The following is a 19,232-nucleotide window of genomic DNA, read 5'->3' as shown; positions in this document are numbered from 1 at the left end:
CTAGATATTTACCTGTTTAACAGCCATTAAAGTTCCAGTTCCCACATCTTGAGCCTGGTAACAGGAAGAAAATGCTCCAAGGCCTATCTGCTGACCTTTCAGCCATTCAGTGTCTTCTCTGTAAGGCTGTTTTGCTTTGGTATGTCCTGGTAGAGTTTCTGGTGTCTACGTATTAAATGAAAGCAATCTTTTTACTGTTAAGTTACAAGAGGAAGAGTTTGTGAAATTAGTCTGGCAAAATATTATTCTTGTTCGGCCTGGCTTCCCAAACCACCTATAAAGTTGACCTCTGAAGGGACTGTGTTGGTGACCAATGTCAAATGCAGAAGTGATCACCATTACAGAAGCAACCAGAAATGCCTTTGAAATAGGCAAGTAGTGTTTGTGGTCAAGCAACGACACAAAACTGTTGTATAATTCTATGTGAAAAACTGCTTCTCACGATTAACTCAGTGAAAAGCATCATTTCTGAGTTAGATTTCTTTCAGCTTGGTCCAAGGAAACTCTCTAATCTCTTCAAGACTATACTTACATCCTGTTGAATAATGATGATGTCTTCTCCATTTTCAACTTGTAGTTGAGGAACTACAGGGAGGGCATCCTGAGACGCTGACATTGCCATGGCAATTGCTAAAGCTGCTTCTTCTTCAGCTTCCATCTTTTCTTTGCATTTCTGATTATGATTCACATCATCTTTGTAGGTATCATCATTTTCATCCTTTTCAGGAGAGAGCACAGCAACTTCTGACTTAAAAGTTACTGTTGTGTCACTTGAAGGCATAGATGCTTCAAGAAGGTCCTCAATACTGGAGTTGAGCTCTGCATTGACATCTAATCTGCATTTCTCTTCTACTGGGGTGAACACTGTCTCATCACTGGGTATGACAGCATTACTGCTATTGCTGCTGCTGCCAAAGCTGTCATCACATTTGGCAGGACTGTTCAGATCAAGTGTCATGCTATTCTTTGAGGCATCTCCCTGTTTACTTGTATTACCTGGGGTAGGTCGAGATGGCTTTGGCCTGTGTATATTACTAGAGGGCAGGGGTCTTGACTGAGTAAAGATGGGGGAAAGTTTATCTGAGTCTCTGTTTTCGGAACAGTTTCTCTGGAACTGTAGAGAAAATTTGCGCTGTGTTTGAGGAGATGCAGAAGGTATTTTGCAGGGAATGAATCCCTGAGGTCTATGCTTAGAGACATCTGTTCCAGTACCAGTTGGTGCAGAGGGGGCAGATGAAGAAGGAGTTGACAAGGGTGGAAACATTAATGGGGAATGATGAGATAAAGGAGAGGTGTTCAAACACTGACTGTGGGGTCTGCCTTTTGTTTGAACCATTGGCTTTGGTTGCTCCATTGTTGTTGAACTGGGAAGTCCTACTGAAATGCTGCCCAGTCTGTCAGTAATGTCCTCTGAATTGGCGCTCAGTTTTGTAGCACGCAGTCCTTTTCCAGTTTTCTCTAAATGGTCTGTGCACTCAGGGGAGCTGTTCTCTCTGGTTTCTGGATAGCTGGTAGGGACAGACACCTGCGAAAAGCTGTCATGTCGACCATCCGAAGTGTCTCCAACGCCCAGTTGAATGGCCTCAGCAATTTCCACCTCATCTGCAATAGCCATCAAACGACGACGCATCCTGGCAAAATGAGTGGAACTGGAAACATTCAGCATTTCTAATAGTTTTGAAAATACGTGGGGTACTGCAGTAACCATTCTTGCAGAACTCAAATATATCCTTCGGGAGAGTTTACCAACCATTGAGTGGGAATTATCAATGGACTGCAAAGCAAAGGTTAAGAGGGACAGCAGCTTTTTATACCTGAAAGAAAAAAAAAAACACATTCAATTACTAGACAAGTCAAAATTACTGCAAAATATATGCAAATTAAAAAAGGTACTAATTGGGCGCCTGGGTGGCTCTGTTGGTTAAGCGACTGCCTTCGGCTCAGGTCATGATCCTGGAGTCCCGGGATCGAGTCCCGCATCGGGCTCCCTGCTCGGCAGGGAGTCTGCTTCTCCCTCTGACCCTCCCCCCTCTCATGTGCTCTCTCTCATTCTCTCTCTCTCAAATAAATAAATAAAATCTTTAAAAAAAAAAAAAAGGTACTAATTTACAACTTACACATTTAAAAAAATAATTTCAGAACAAAGGATCTATAAATTTTTAATTAAGTAGCCTAGACTTGAGGTTTTTATATCAATCAAAGATTAAGGTATTAGTGACCTATATATATGCTCTGTAATTTCTGAGTCTTTCATGAATCTAAAATGTGTCCTTCTTAGGGGAGTGGGGATGGAGTAGAAAGGAAGAACAAAGTAGTATATTTGCAGAAGAAAAATTACCTGACTTCAACAGGCTCAGCTTGTGAAACATCAGTACTGACAATATGAGGGTAAAATTCAGCAGGAAATTCCAACAGCAGTCTGTCTATAAGACAAAGGCGGCCAAGAAGTTCTTGCCAGTTGTTTGATTCAGTTTGGTTTCCAAGAATACAACTTAAGACATAATCAACACCACCAATACCAATGGATCCTATGAAAAGGAAAGCAAAAATAATTGAAAAACAGTGATATTAAAATCTAAAAACATGATCAAAATAGCATAATGCCAAGAATAATACTCTAATTATATTCATTTTAAGAATTTCTTAGGGGTTGCGCCTGGGTGGCTCAGTCTGGTTAAATGGCCAACTCTTGATTTTGGTTCAGATCATCATCTCAGAGTCCTGGCATTGAGCCCTGAGTCTGGCTCTGTGCTCAGCAGGGAGTCTGCTCCCTCTCCCTCTGCCCCTTCCTCTGTGCGGTTTCTCTCAGATAAATAAATCTTTTAAAAAAGAAAGAATTTCTTAGATTAATTCATATTTCTAATGTTAGCTGACTCAATCAATTTACACAATTATTCCAAACTCCCGTTTACAACTGCCCTATCAGAGATTACGGGATTAGACAGTCGGCGAAGGAAAATGGTAAGACGTGCTATATTAAGTAAAAAGTTATTACCAGCTTTAAGTATTTCTCTGCCAACTGCCAACTCTCCTGCTTGGCCTTTGCATAATTCCAGCAGTGTTGATATAGACAGTTGACTTGTACGACTAAAAATGAAAGAAGCAACGTCAGACTTGGATCTTAGATAAAATACACATTAAAAGGACAATAGTAATGTAATGCTATGTGAAAAGGTGGGGGAAAAAAGCTTCCACAAGTGTTTGCTTTTCCACCACTAAAATCACATTAACAATGTCCCTACAAATAATAATATTCATTATTTAAGGTCTAATTTCATAAGTTTTACCTCATTTGTATTAAGCACAGAACTTTTACTACTGGCTCTTAGAGAGCAAATACTGATTTAAATAGCAAACCAGATAAAAGGCGTATTTTGATTATTTCATTAAAATAAAAAAGACTCGTTTTGATTTCGGAATTTTCAGTAAGACTCTCCTGCTTTAAAAATAAAACCTTCCCATCCAAAACTTTATATTCTGTTATATAGTCTGAGTGAGTTCCAAATACCTTAAAATCTCTTTACTGTATTTTTTTATAATGTTCTGTCATTGAAGGGACCAGGTAAACAACCTAATTTTAGTATTCGGGAAAGCACACAACACAACAAATGCCACAAAAGCAATGAAGTTATCAGAAAAATTACTCTAATCCTGAAAAACTGTAATTTATTTACTATGCATTTTGCAAATTATTTGTTAATTTGCCTAATGTTGTTCAGGTATTATAGTATTCTAAGCAACAAGACAAACTCTAATACTTTCTATCCATAGGCTTGTGTAGAGAAAACAATGGAGGCACAAGACAGACTTCATGAAATGACAAGCAAGTCAAATCTAAGCACCTAGTTTTTGAGACCATACAAACCTACAAACTACATCATGTAACTTAGGAAGACAAAAGTTGGGCTGAGCGAGCTCCAAATGGGTATAATGGCTGAGGCACAACAAGGGAGATTCAGTGTCCCCCCCCCCGCCCCCAGAGAAGGGTGGGACGGGAAGAGGGAGAATGCCCAATGACCTTTGGCGCCAGCTGTACTCATTAAAGGAGCAGTAAGCGAACCAGTGGTCTCATAAAAGCACAGTTTATTTTTTACTATGATTGTGCCTCACTTCTCTACTTATCCTTACCCCTCCAATTAGCATTACTCTTGTTCCTTGTCAGTTTTTAAGGATATTGCAGGGCTATATGGAATTTGTTGCCTTGGTTTTTTTTTTTTTTTAGCATAAACTGTCATAGAGTAAAATTCCATTACACAGCAAATATGAATTGTTTGTTTTTTTAAGCAGATGCAATGATTTTATTGGTTCCTATCCCATGTAACTCATTCTCTAAAATGAGATTATGTATATAACACCTATTGTTCTTTCAACTGGAGTTGAGATTAAGAATATTACTTTAAGATAAAATCAATCACAACACAATATGGTTATCCATGCAGTTTGTTAGCCTGTCATTAGTCCTTCTCCCTAGTGTTTAACAGCTTTAAGTGTTACATTTTAATTTCAAATCTCATATTAGAAAACAATATTCAAAGCCTCATTTAATAAATATGTATCAAATACTCACCAGGTGTGAGGCTTGTTGCTAGGCTTTTAATATAAGAGGGTTTGAAGCAGTTCATCAATAGGGCCTTACCTATTGGCATCTGCACACTTGACTAGGATGGTGTCTACAACTGGCCGGAGAAGTCTCTGCAGTTTGATTCTTTCTGCCAAACTATGGCAAGGTGTATATACTAGCATGGCTCTCAACGTTTTCTGGGAGGAAAAAACTGAAGGTCAGTTTAATTGCATTTGAAAAGCATCAAAGACCCTGGCATAATCTGAGGCGATTTAATAAAATAATGATAGGAAAGGATTATAACCCATAAATAATCCATGAATCCATACTGATACAAATAAATGAATAAATAAACAGGTGGGGTACAAAGAAACTCTCTGAACTATTTCTGCAATTTTTGAATTATGAATTTCAAAATGAGAAGTTAAAAAAGAGCTTTCAATGCCAAAGATGGAATAATATGAGCAACAAATTAAATGATGATAGTACTGGATTTTAATCCATAGATGAAAATAAATACCCATCAGCCTATATTGGTATAAATTTAAAAACTTAAGAAATACATCAATGGGGAGAGAAGAGACAGTTCCTCTTGATAGAAGAATTCCAATTAATTAATATAGAAGGAATGAGGGAAACAGAAAATCACCATTAGAGCACCATAATAATAAGGTCTAATTCCATAATTTCGTAAGTTTTACATCATTTGTGTTACACACAGAACTTTTACTACTGGCTCTTAGAGAACAAATACTGATTTAAATAGCAAACCAGATAAAAGGCGTATTTTGATTATTTCATTAAAATAAAAAAGAAGACTGGTTTTGATTTCGGAATTTTCAGTAAGACTCTCTTGCTTTAAAAATAAAACCTTCCCATCCAAAACTTTATATTCTCTTATATAGTCTGAGTGAGTTCCAAATACCTTAAAATCTCTTTACTGTATTTTTTTTATAATGTTCTGTCATTGAAGGGACCAGGTAAACAACCTAATTTTAGTATTCGGGAAAGCACACAACACAACAAATGCCACAAAAGCAATGAAGTTATCAGAAAAATATGTACTCTAATCCTGAAAAACTAATTTATTTACTATGCATTTTGCAAATTATTTGTTAATTTGCCTAATGTTGTTCAGGTATTATAAATAGTATTCTATCTAAGCAACAAGACAAACTCTAATACTTTTCAATCCATAGGCAAATCCACTGACAAATGCTAAAATCAGTGGGCAAAATTCTTAAGAGAAACAGGATCAAAGTATCTCCTCCAAGATATTTATTAATAGTAATTTATAGCAAGAAACCCAACAGACATCACCTTAACCAAATGATGAAAGACAGCATCACCAATAATAAGACACACCAACATCATGTACCCCTTGATACAATGCACTAAGAATAGCAACATCACCTCTCGTATTCTTATGAAAAATGCATAAACTCAATCAAATCATGAGAAAATATGAGATAAACCCAAAATGAGGGACATTCTTCAAAATAAGTGGCCAGCACACTTCAAAAATGTCAAGATGTATCCAAGACAAGGAAAGACTGAGGAACTGTCACAGATGGGAAGACATTAAGGGAGCACAGTAACTAAATGCAATGTGAGTTTCTGGACTGGCTCCTAAAACAGAAAAAAGACATTAATGGAAAAACTGGTAAAAACTGAGTAAGGTCTGTGGCTTAGCCGTAAAGGACACTGTTGCAACAATTGGGGATATCTGATTATGGATTTCATAAGTACATAATAATATTGTTATTAATGCTAAATTTCCTGAGTCTGCTGATTGCACTGTGGTTATACAGAAGAATGTATTTGTTCTTAAAAGATACGCGCTAAAATATTTGAGCTGAAATGTCATGTGATGCCTGCAAATAACTCTCAAATGGTTCAGCAAATGAGGGAGGGGAGGGGAAAACAGGAAAGACAAAAGGGAAGGGAGAAAGAATGCAGAGCTTTAAGGGAAGGAGCCATTTCTGCTTCCACTGTGCATGGCACACTAATTATAGAGGAGTCAGAATATAGTATGATTCTCAGAGTCTCTTCACTTCACAGCTCACAAACTACATGGGAAACCATGTGAACTTAAGAAACAACCAGACAGTAAGGCAGTACATTGAACAACCAAGTATGCCTGAAGGTTTGTGTTGGAAAATAATAAGAAAAAGAGGTAAAAAGGTGGGCCAAGAACATTGGTCTTTACAGTATGCTGGTCCCTGGATATTCTACATAAAAAAACAGACCATGGTAAGATAGATTTGGGAAATAATGCATTCTACTTCTTGCTCTTAAAAATTCCTAATGTACATTAGCTTACTGAAGGTTCCTAGAAGCCATGCAGTGAACAGACCCACTTAACTCGTGTAATTCATTGCGCGTCAATTTTAACTGAACACAGAACTCTTTCTTCAGGGGAGGTTTTCATAATCCTGCCAAACTGTCATGAAATATGCTTTTGGAAATGCTGCTAAAGCAACGGAATCATCTTAAGGGTTTCTAACCTAGGGAATAATCAAAGTGGTCTTTAAGGAATACTGATGGCTACTATATAGTCAATGTTCTTAAAATGTGCCAGACATTATGGCTAGAGGTTTTACACAATCTCATTTCAAACCTAAGTGGTAACATTTTCATTATTTTATATGTGAGGAAGCTGAAATTTAATGAGTCCTAAAGTCACACTGCCGGCAATGAAGAACCAGAATTTGAATCAAGGTCTCTATAATCTTGACCTTATGTTCAGATTGCCTAGGCTAGTCCCAGTTTAACTAGCAGATTATTCAAGTACCCCAGTTAGGATGATAAATTATGAAAGCACTCAGTTCTGACTCCAAATTCATGTTCATAACCGTCAGGCTGTATTACCTCTCAAAAAGAAGATTCACAGGGCATAGTTGTTATAGGATGGATTAGAAAAAGACTGAGAGTGGAAGCAGAGAGATTAATGAGTTTTAAAAACGAACTAGGTAAGAATTATTCTAAAGCAGTGGTTGTGAACTGGGCAATTTTGACCCTCAGGGGACACTCAGCAATGCCTGGAGACATTCTTGGTTGTCATGAAGGGGGTGGGAGGGAGAAGAGAGGTTTGCTACTGGTATCTAGCGGGTAGCGGCCAGGGATGCTACTAAAACATCCTACAGTGCACGAGACAGCGTAATTATCTGGCTCAATGTCAACAGTGCTGAGGTTGAGAAACCCTGTTTTAAAGATATGTATACTCAGAATGGAGAAATTCAAATTAGCCTCCAAAATTACAAATAAACCTCCTCATTCCATCCCACTCATGAAAGACAACTTCTAATAGCTTCGACTAGAAAAACAACTCAGTCATCTATGTCATGGAACCCTCCTCTGTGAAAAGGATCCTGAATTTCCATACAACAATGTTTATTAATAACCAGTTCTCCTTAATGTCTAATATCAAATTTTTAAAAAATCAAAGTAATTATGATCACTTGCTATCCCATAAAGCATTTTTAATTTGATCATGTGTAAGGTGGAAGGAAAATTTAAAGATATGAACAGCAAGACATGGCTATTTTAGGGGAGAAAAGTAAACAGTATATAAGAAAACCTGAATAGATTAAAACAAGTAAAATCCAAATGAAGAGAATAAATGGAAAACTGCAATTTCTTGGGATTATGGAATAAAGATTTGGATTTTCCAAAATTAAATCAGGTAAAGTAGTTTCATTGGATCTTAAGAGTGGTATCTATAAGCTCTAAACAAAACAAAAAACCCACCCATAATGCTTTGGTTACATAATAAAGCTACTTACTAAAGCAGCAACGTACACTTTGTAGACAGGGTCAGCACAGACCATTGACAAAACGTTGCAGCATGCCTCTACCACGTCTCCTGAGATACTGGTCTGGGAAGACCCACTGCTGGCTCCAGCACTCGGGCTGCTTCTACCGTTGCTCCCAGAATTTCCAGTGCTCTCCCCATTTGCCAATAGCAGAGCCCCACTAACATCGTGGGAAAGACGCCTGAGAGCCATCTCTCTTACATTCCAGTTTCTAGAAAATAAGCAGCCAACGAGTTCCATTCCAAATACCTATAGTCAAACAAACAATGAATTCAATGTGGAGAAAAACTAATGAACCTCAAGTATTTGAATATAAGCATGATTTTTGATTACTAAAGGAAAATTGTGGACATTTCTTAAATCTTCACCAATCTACACAGTTTCTGGCCACTTAATCAGAAGGAGGAATTTTATATTCAAGTTTAACTGCTAATTATCCAAACCCTTTTACATTTATTAGCTCAAATAAAATTAAGAGTGAACTCCATTAAGTAATTAGATGGATATGTATATGATTCTGTACTCCTATACTTACGACAAAAAAAATCTGTGAAGAACCCCAACTTTATATTTGTATTAAGGTAGTTAACAGAGAAAAAAACTGAAGCAAGATAAAGCCAAACCAAAAAAGGCACTAGAGTGTCCAAGAGATACAGAGTATTTCTCCTATAGATGACAGTGGTAAGTCAAAAACTTTTACTGTGATTTTTGTCTTGTAGAAAAAGGTTAAAGAAAAAAAAACCCTCAACAAAATAGATGGAACTATAATGAAGGGAGTGGAAAAATCTAAAGAAAAAAGAAAAAAACTCATGTTCAAATCAAATCACCATGCCTGCAAAGCCCTAGAGTCCCTAAATAAAGGAAAGGGTACATGGTTTTGACATCATGGGCCAATTAGGTAAAAGTAAACTTAAAACCTAAGATAACTTATCATATGAAAAATTTCTAAATTTTAGAGATGAATAAACACAATTTTAGGGCAAATAAATGATGATTTACTTAAATGTGTTCTGTTACAAGGTGACAGTAAAGGAGAATAAATCAACTAGAATATAGTCAACTTATTATATGCCTGGCACATAGTGTTAAAGAGCATACCATGGATTAAGTCTTAATTCTGTCTTATGTCATATTCTTAGTAAAAAAACTAGGAGTAGATAGCATAGCCCAGCCTAAAGCTTAAGCAAAACCGACTATACCACTGCCCTGAAAGAATGCGTCCAATAGCTCCTAAGTATCGAGAGTTCTCTTGAGGACTCATGAAGGGCCAGGTGAGGGCCTATGTTCAATACCACTAATGAACCAGATAAAAGAAATAAAGTATGTTTATTAAGTTTGCAAATTTTATTAGATTCATGATAGGTTACTTACATGCTGAGAAAAGAGAATTCAAAAGCTGCAGGACTATAATAGTCATAAAAAGAAAAAGGAAATCCTAATGACACACAAGTTGAATGAGTTGGTGTGTCTGTTTACAAATTTAATAGTATTAAACAGAATTTAACAGATTACTGAAAACATTTTACTTCACTACTGTCTACTGGAGACGTTGTTTAGTTTGGGATTCTACATTTTAAAAACATAATAGACTTAGCAGACAACGACAAAGAAAATCACTAGACTCCAACCAATAGAAATTCCAATTTATTGAGGAAGAAAAAACATTTCATAGAAGAGAAAGTAAAAACGGAAACTGCCCTTTCAAATAAAAATGGCTAATATAAGGTAAAAGCCATTTTTTTTTCCTTTATTCATCCACTCAGCAATTATTAAGCACCTACTATATATGCCATGAGGATACAGAAAAGAGAAATTGAGTTTAAATGGTGATAAATAAGAAAAATGCCAGAAATTCTTAGTAGAAATGGGATTAAACACTTGAACAAGTTAGCACTGAAGGAGTCTAGTGTCTATCCTTAGATAATCCTGATGTCTGATGGTTCAGAGCTCTTTCTAGAGATGGGAGGTGAGACTCCAAGAATTTTTGAAGTTTAAACTCTATAATAAGCAGCAGAGTGTTAACACCAGAGGTGAAATTTTTAATCGAATTATCAGTCATGATGGAGGGAAGCAAATTATAATATAAACAACTGGGAGATAGCTACATTAATTGGTCTATAAAGGTTTATTTGAGAAGCGAAGAATAAGAACTACTTACCTGAATCCATGGCTCAGCTAAATCTTTGTAAGCAGGAGGAATCTGCTGAGTTCCATAATGAGTAAGGTTAAAATTGCTCTCGTGACTCCTTCGTTGTGACCCAGCCAAAGGCTGCTGCTGTATGGTTTGCTGCTGTGCAGCTCGCAGGGAAGAAGGGGAATCCACAGGGCTTGACAGCTCATGGCTAAATGAAATATTAACAAAAGCGTGTTAAAAGATTTAAATAACACTTTGAGAACATTTTTATCTTTTATTAAACATATCCAAATCATTAATTCAAAATTCAAAATTACCTGTAGAAATCATGAGATCTCCACTTAGACCTACAAAGGGGACATATTAAAGGTTCTCTATTTCTTCTACATTCTTCTGCCCCTGAAAAATTAAAGGAAAAAAACTTAAAAAAAAATAAATGCTTAACATTAAGTAGTTGTATATAATAATTGCTGCTAATGGCTAGTATAGGTTTATATGAAAGGAACCTCAAAAAATAATTTGATGTATTTACCTAGAAGCAAGCAAACACAGGAGGTAAAATTATTCTGATGCGTGTACCTTTTGCAAATGCTATTTTTCTTACAACATGTATTTTGCTAACTATTTTTTAAAACATTCTGCCCACTTGATCACCTGGTAATGTCATTCCAAAACTTGCTTTCATGTTACCCTGTCATGCCTGCCCAGGTCTTCTTCTACCTCCTCACCTCCACGTACACCTTCCAGACCAGAACTTTGTTTTTAATTCTGTGCATGCCTTCCATTACTACATGTATCACACTATATTACATTTCTTTGCTCACAAAGCTCAACTCCTAATAAATCCTAAACTCCAATTCGTTGAAAACTTTACATAAGGGCCTAGATATACTTCTTTTCTTCTCCCCGCAAAAGTCAGGTTAAAATCCTAAATAATATAGTTGACTCCTAGAGTAACTGTGCTGAGGAAGCACAGGGAGAAAAAGAGCCACATACAGATTGACATGCAGTGGTGATGCAGCTTGTTCCTGCAGCCATCTTCACACACGGTAAGACTCTCTTCATCAAGCATGCCCAACAAGCAAATAGGACACATCTGTTCCTCCTCATCTTTTATACTATGAGGAAGGGGAAAGGAAAGCATTAAATGCTAAAGAATATAATACAGAATTAACACCATAGCTAAAAACAATTTTGGATTCTTTACAATATGAAAAAACTGATTAGAAAGTCTTGTTAGGAGCATCTTCTGTGGAACTATTTGAGAAATATTTATTTCTCCTATTACTATACAGTAATTTTAAATAAGATTCACACCACTAGTATTTATAGATTGTGGGTATGTGTTAACCTTTCCTTGCTATGAATACAATTCAATATACGAACTACAATCTTAGAGACCGATGTAGCCCCTCAATTCTGCTGTTGTACCTTTTGAACAAACTGCTATAAGGTTTGACTATATACAAACATGTGATATGCCAATAGTTTCAAGATTTCAATTACTGGAAAGGACTTAAGAGCTCATCTATCTAGGTAAGTTTGAAAGCCCATCACAGGCACTTTTTGTGGGTCCATAAACTGATCCAACTTTCCTAGAAACTAAGCTAGAAACATATGTCACATTGTTAATAAGCAAAACCTTTCAACTAGACTTCTAGGAATATATCATAAGGAAACAGACAAAATAATAAACGTGTGTGTGTATGTATATAAAAGAATGTTCACTGCAGTATTGTTTAGCATAAAGAAAAAAAATCAACCAAATGAACATCAAAAGAAGGTTAAAAAAAATAGTACACCACACACTGTGAAGCTTTTAAAAAGGATCTAAGACATTCATAAATGACAAAGACATCTACAATATACTATATGGTGAAAAAAAAAGCATGACAGAATTCTAATTTGTATAGAATGATTCCAATTTATGGCAATATTGCAACTTTATTGTGTATATTTGAAATACTCTTAATACACAAAGTGCTTTTAAAAATCAGTAAGAAAAATACTAGTAATTCAATAGTAAAATGGGCAAAGAAGATAAAAAGGCAATTGAAATGAAAAATACCAATAGTTAAGTATGAAAAATGAAGTATAAAGTGCATATTAATGAAACCATATCTTTTTTTTTAATAATCTGATTGACACAAATTGTATAGGTTGGTAACATCTGGCCTTGATATTGGCATAGGAAAACAAGTTCTCATATATACTGCTGGTGGGAGTAAAAACTGAAATTTTTTGAAAGGAAAGTACTAGTATTTCTTAAATTACTTAATGTACATATACATGACCTAAAAAACCTATTTTCTACGATGCTATCCTACAGAGTTATTTGGAATATATAACAAAGAAATAGGCAAAAAATTAGGTGTACTAAATGTCCATTAATTATGGCAATGGCAAAATAAATTGTGGCGTATCTACATAATCTTATACAGCCATGAAAAGAAAGTAGTGTGTATTTTTGTACTGACTCAGGAAAATGGTCCTGGTATCTAAAGTTAAAAAAAATATATAACAAGTTTCAGATCAAAATATAATGAGAGAAGTACTGAGGAGTGTGTGTGTGTGTATAAAAAAACACTGCAGGGTAGAGTTTTATTTCCTTTATTTAATTTTTAAAAGCTATTAAACTATTAACAATAGTTATTTTGTATGCAGCCCAGACTGGAGAGAAGAGTTTTGTTTAATATTTTATAAATTTTTGTTGAAACTTCATGATGTTACGAGTGGCTTTTAAAAATCAGTAACCGTATTTCCATTACAATATAAAGACTAGGTTCTGAGATGTTAAATAAGCTGCCAGAGACATAAAATCAGTTTGTGGTAGGCTTTAATTTGAGGAGAATATCTCATAATCTACCTACCCCAACAAATTAGAGTCTCTACTAAGCTTAGGCTTTTCTCTGGGCCTAATACTACTCTTCTACAACCTTAAGCTATATAATTCCTGAAAAACAGGTATGAATGACTGACAGCAAAGTAACAGTTTGCTTAAAAAACTTTCATAAAAGCTGAACAAACAGGTCCAGCAGTCATGATGCATGATTCCTGAGGTGAAGGCACACACACTAGTAGTCTCTTTCCCTCCTGATTATCTGCCCCTTCTCTTTATCTCTTTTCATAATTATGGAGGTATGTGGAGTGGGGAAGTGCTGTCAAAATATGCATGTGGTTAATGACAAAAATTAACAGAACCATGGCAGAAATGATTTGTACAACAGTCTGTAATAAAAATATTAATGGCAGAGATGATCCCAGGTCAAGTAACTTTAAAATTACACCAAAAATAGCTTAGACGAAAAAATAAAATTCCACAATTTAGTCCAGTTGCAAGTACAACTTATTACTCAAATGCTTTTCTGACTTCAGCATCCATTTATTGTTGGACATGAATTGTTTCTGTATTTTCACATTTTAAGAAACCAGTAGAAACATTTTTGTACCCACTTCTTTTACATTTCACATTTTCTTTTCCGCACAGTTTTTTCAGAAGTAAAGTCACTTGAGTAGAGAGCAGGTATTAGCATACTACAAGGGAATCAAATTAGCCTGTTCCAGCTTTTGTAAATAAAGTTTTACTGGAACACAGCCATACCCATTCATTCACTTATCCTCTATGGCTATTTCTGCTACAGGGGCAGAGATGAGTAGTTCTGACAGAGACCTGATGAACCTTAAAGCCCAAAGTATAAAAAAGTCACCCATAATAATGCCATCTATTAATAACCATTAAAATTCTTCCTCATTATGTATGTACCCACAATACCTTCATATATAAAAATTGGGTTCAGGCATAACATACAGTATTATAACCTAGATTTTGTTTCATGCCATTCAGTATTCTTCAGAAGCATATATTTTTTTAAAGATTTATTTGAGAGAGAGAAAGAGTGCGAGACAGCAAGCGACAACAGGGGAAGGGGCAGTAAAAAGTGGAAGAATCTGAAACAGACTCCCTCCGGAGCTCAGAGCCTGAGACCAGGCTCAATCTCACAATCCTGAGATCATGACCTGAGCTGAAATCAAGAGTTGGATGCTTAACCAACTGAACCACCCAGGCACCCCAGAAGCATAATTTTAATAGCTGCATGAACTATTCCTAATATGGGTATACTTTAACCGTTCCCTTGCTGGATATTTAAGCTGTTCTCATTTTTTTCCATAATGCTGACAAACAGTCATATATATAAATCTTGTACATTTCTCAGATAAAATTTTTTTGTCAAAAAAAAAAAGTACATTTACTACATCAACAAATATTAACATTTTAAAAACCACATTTTTTTTTCCAGAAAGGCTATAGAACTTGACATACAGTGAAGCAAATCCTTATACAAGAACTAAATTGTCTCATGACAGAGTCTCTACTAATTATCTAAATAAATCTGGTATCTTTTTTTAATGATCATTTCCTTAGTTATTAGGTTAACTAAACCATTTTCATGTTTGTTAGCCTCTTGAAATTCTTTTGTGAATATTCTCTTCATGCCCTTTGCCCATTTACGTACTAGGACCTTAGGTTCACTTTGTCCCAATTCTGGCTTTTGTTGTTTCTTCTATAATTTAAAATTAATTACAATGCAATCAGGTCTCCAGACAAATTTCCTGTTTTTTTTTTTAATTGTAGTCTTTAGATATAAAAATCTGTGATTACATGAAATATTAACCTACTTACCTACACAGTATAATTACTCAGTATATCAAGATGACAGCTTCAGTGGTTCTCCCCATGGATACATTAATCCAAATGAATTCATAAAACCTCCATAGTATGGCCAGCTCATATTTGGAAGGTATCTTCATTTATTTTAGAGAGAAACTTTCTATTTTAACTTTGGCTACCTGGTTTTAAACATTTTTTATTTTTTCCAAAATAAAAAGCTACAGGAATGTGAATCCAAAGGAGAAGAGCTCCAGAATACGTTTGGGTCAGGAAGTGCAAGAAATAAAGCTCCTTTTTTCATCTATTTAGAAGACATAAGGAGTAAGAGAAAGAGCCCTGAACTAGAAGTCAAGATACTGAGGTTCTGGTTCTGCCTTTGCTCAGCTGAGCTGCATGACCTCTTTTGGCTTCAGTTATCACTGAACCATGTAAACTAGAAATCTCTAAAATTCCCAAAAAACTTGTAAAACTCTGCAATTCTAAAATCAATAATCAAAAATAAGAAAATTTAAACATTTACTTTTCCCATAGGTCTCTCCATTCTTTTCTTCAAAAATCCCTTGACCTGATTACTTTCTATTCTTCATGAATTTTGAAGTAGTAATAATACTTAAAAAAATTGCTTGGATGAAGATGGGACTTAATCACTTAGACTAGTGCTTCTCAAACAGGTGCCTCAGGAACATATAGGAGGTACCCTTTTTAGAGAAGCAGCATTCCTTTCTGGAGTAATTTAAAAAACTCATTTTTACATTAAAACCAATGAAGAAACCCAATAAAGAACTTGGAAAAGAAAGAAAATTCACATGAGACTTGAAAATTTTTTCACACCTGTCATTTTGGGCTGTATTTCAGGGCCTTCAGCATTATATGTTCATTCTTATTAGCAGCTAGGCAATGGAAGAGTTTGAGAAGCACTGCAGATTTTCAATACCTGTGATTAACGGCTACTGTTATCTCTTAATTACAAATGATTAGTCTGTTTAGAAGAGCATCCTTGTGTTCTCACAAGTAAAACAGCCTGTAATGAGGATTCTGTGAAAATATCTATGAAAGAAGTGGTGATGTCATACAAATTAAAGGTCCTACATTGGAAAGTGATTTTGGAAAACCACTTTGGCTTGTATATAATTTGTTTATAAAAGAACTGAAGACATATTTTTTACACAGTGTCTCAGCTTCATTGTCTGCAAAAGAGTGATAAAACCTACGTAATGAGGATGGTATATGAACAGAATGAGACACCATACTTGGCAAAAAGTAATGATTGATAACAGTAGCCACTTATATTTTATACTTGCCACCTGATTTTTTTTTATGACTCTTTATTATACTCTGATTTTTAAGGTGCCATTTTCCAAGTGTAGTTTTTCAGGATGAAAAGTCCATATATATGTATGCATATATGTGTGCCTACACTATACTCAGATGACCTTTAATATTGTTTACCCCTGATTTTAACTTCAAAGCCAAGATTCAGTAAGTAAATTATTTTAGAGCAACTTAACAAGTAGATACAAAAAATGACCTCTCAAATCAAAAAATAACACTGGATTAATGCTTTTAATTCCTTAAAAAGTACTAACCTGTTTTCTGAACTAGATGTAGAAGTACTAGATGATGACAATGTATGAGAATTTGACATGCGTGAAACAAACTTCTGGATGGTGTTACGAGATGGAGCTTTGATTCTTGAGCTACGCCTACTGTGATATTTCTGGAACAAACTTTCAACCTAACATTGAAAAAAGACAGTAACAATGATATTCGCACTATAATATACAGATAAAGAGTTCTAGAGATTGAATTGTCTTTTATTTCATAAAATTTTCATAAAGCCAATTTAAGAGCTTCAAAAATAAGAATATATATAGCTTACTAAGATTTACAGCAGGTCAGTGTTTACTTTCTTTTCAGTCTGGAAGAAAAAACTAATCAGTCAATGGATTATAAGAGATAAGCCTCAAATAATTCTTAAATATCTTCACAGCTTCAAAATGACCACTGTCTATTTAAATTTAGAGCTCATGGAAAATTGTCAGGAATGAGCCATAAAAATTTGTTAGCAATTTTACTCTAAAGCATTTATTAAAAATTACCTCAAAATTCTTTAAAGTTTTTCTCCATAACATTGGGTCTGAAGGTTCTAGTTGAAATACCCGGAGCATAACAAACAACAGATGAATACAAAATGTTCCACGCCCACAGCTGCAGTTCTAAAGAGTTAAAAGAGAACCTACTGGTAATAAATCTGTGGTTCTATTAGAATTCCTAAGATGATCACTTTTTTTACATTTCCAAGTTTAACAAAGTTTCTATTAATTTTCTTCATTCTTTTTTTTTTTTAAAGATTTTATTTATTTATTTGACAGAGAGAGAGATAGCGAGAGCAGGAACACAAGCATGGGGAGTGGGAGAGGGAGAAGCAGGCTTCCTGGTGAGCAGGGAGCCCGATGCGGGGCTCGATCCCAGGACCCTGGGATCATGACCTGAGCCAAAGGCAGACGCTTAACGACTGAGCCACCCAGGCACCCTGCTTCATTATTCTTATATAGTAAGATATATAAGGATATGTAAGAAAAGTCTACACTATGACTTAATCTCTTATTTTTGGTGAATTTATTAAATCAAATTTGTATTCTAAAGTATACTGAGTCATACTAGAGACGTTCACAAATACATTAAATAAAAATGTTTACTAGCACAAAATATATTTTAAATTCACTTTAGTTAACTAAAGAGAATTAACTGATCTAAATTTAAGAATGTTATAGTACATACATTTGAGTTAGTACTAGATACTAATAAAATGTAAAATGGTGAAAAATCCTACCTGAGGCCCGATAAACACCCGGTATTTATTGTCTGGGCTGTCTCCTCCAATCAGGAAAGAGTTGGGTCCTATTTGTTGCAGTAAGTACAGCCTGGCCCGCATAACTTTGTTTACACGGCGGTTTGTCTCCTCAGGGCTATATGGTGAGAAGCCATCTGGTGAAGGGGCTCTTCGAGGTGGTGTGATTCGCCCACTCTGAAACTTTACAACATTGTTTTTCTATTAGGTAAATTGCTTACTTCTTGATAGGAAACAACTACCTAAAAAAGGGTCACACCAGATGGCCATGTGGCATTTTATATTCTGAAAAAATGCCCCAAAATAAAATGGGATAAAATGCGTTTTGCAAATGCTTTTTATCTGACATATGCATCACAAGTAAACTTCTAAAATCTCAGTCATCCTTAAAACTAATGATAAACATTTGGCTGAGTGAGACAACCATGTGGTAATTTTACAAAATGAAAATATTTGAGTTCTTCGAAAAGTACTATGTAAACCAAGGTTAAAAGCATAAAAATTCATCCATAAGCAAGCAAAATGACTTGTTTCTAGTGATAAAAATTAAACATCCAATTTCCTGGCTTCCACTTAATGTGTTACTAAATGCTCTTTTGCAATGGTAATTTATGAACACCACCATGGAATTCCTCCCATGGTACACTCTGTAGAGAACTAATGGCAAGTGACTTTCCCCAAATTAAGACATTTTACTGAAGGCTGACAAAATCTCCTGTGGTGAAGGTGATATATATCACTCATTCCACTCCACTGATTCCTCTAGAACTTGGTCTTTCTGTATCAATGCCCAGTGGAAATTCTAGTTCTTTTGATGCCTGGTTTAATTGTTAAAGATAATAAATGTTGGTGAGAACATGAAGGATTAGAACCCTCAGACAGTGCTGGTGGGAAAATAAAATGGTACAGCTGCTTTGGAAAACATGAGCCAGCAATTCCACTTCCAGGTATAAACCCAAGAGAAGTGAAAGATATGTACACAAACAGATTCGTATGCAAATGTTCCCAACAGGATTATTCATAATAACCAAAGAGTGGAAACAACCCAAACGTCCATCAACTAACATATGGATAAACCAAATGTGTATATCCATACAAAAGAATGCTATTCTATAATTAAAAATGGAGTACTTCCAAAAAGAATTACAGAGAATTGGGTCAATCAGAAATTAATTTTGAATGTTAAACAAACAAAAAAACCA

At 35.2% G+C, this 19,232-nt stretch overlaps 1 protein-coding gene across 1 annotated transcript in view; it reads right to left on the bottom strand.

The window, feature by feature from the left end:
* Positions 1–19,232, bottom strand: part of MAP3K1 (mitogen-activated protein kinase kinase kinase 1) — a 74,975-nt gene that overhangs the window by 8,150 nt on the left and 47,593 nt on the right. The window contains exons 4-15 of the mRNA XM_044916787.1: positions 18,013–18,213; positions 17,279–17,395; positions 16,766–16,914; positions 11,507–11,628; positions 10,828–10,909; positions 10,535–10,718; positions 8,347–8,625; positions 4,637–4,758; positions 2,996–3,087; positions 2,339–2,528; positions 533–1,814; positions 13–165 (exon numbers count right to left, since the gene is read on the bottom strand). Coding sequence (XP_044772722.1) covers positions 13–165; positions 533–1,814; positions 2,339–2,528; positions 2,996–3,087; positions 4,637–4,758; positions 8,347–8,625; positions 10,535–10,718; positions 10,828–10,909; positions 11,507–11,628; positions 16,766–16,914; positions 17,279–17,395; positions 18,013–18,213 — 2,973 coding nt within the window. The remainder of the gene's footprint in view (positions 1–12; positions 166–532; positions 1,815–2,338; positions 2,529–2,995; positions 3,088–4,636; positions 4,759–8,346; positions 8,626–10,534; positions 10,719–10,827; positions 10,910–11,506; positions 11,629–16,765; positions 16,915–17,278; positions 17,396–18,012; positions 18,214–19,232) is intronic.

This window comes from Neomonachus schauinslandi, chromosome 7 (genome assembly GCF_002201575.2).
Source record: "Neomonachus schauinslandi chromosome 7, ASM220157v2, whole genome shotgun sequence".
Classification (NCBI taxonomy): Eukaryota; Metazoa; Chordata; class Mammalia; order Carnivora; family Phocidae; genus Neomonachus; species Neomonachus schauinslandi.
Note: the sequence above shows the minus strand (reverse complement) of the source record. Positions and strands in the feature narration are given on the sequence as shown.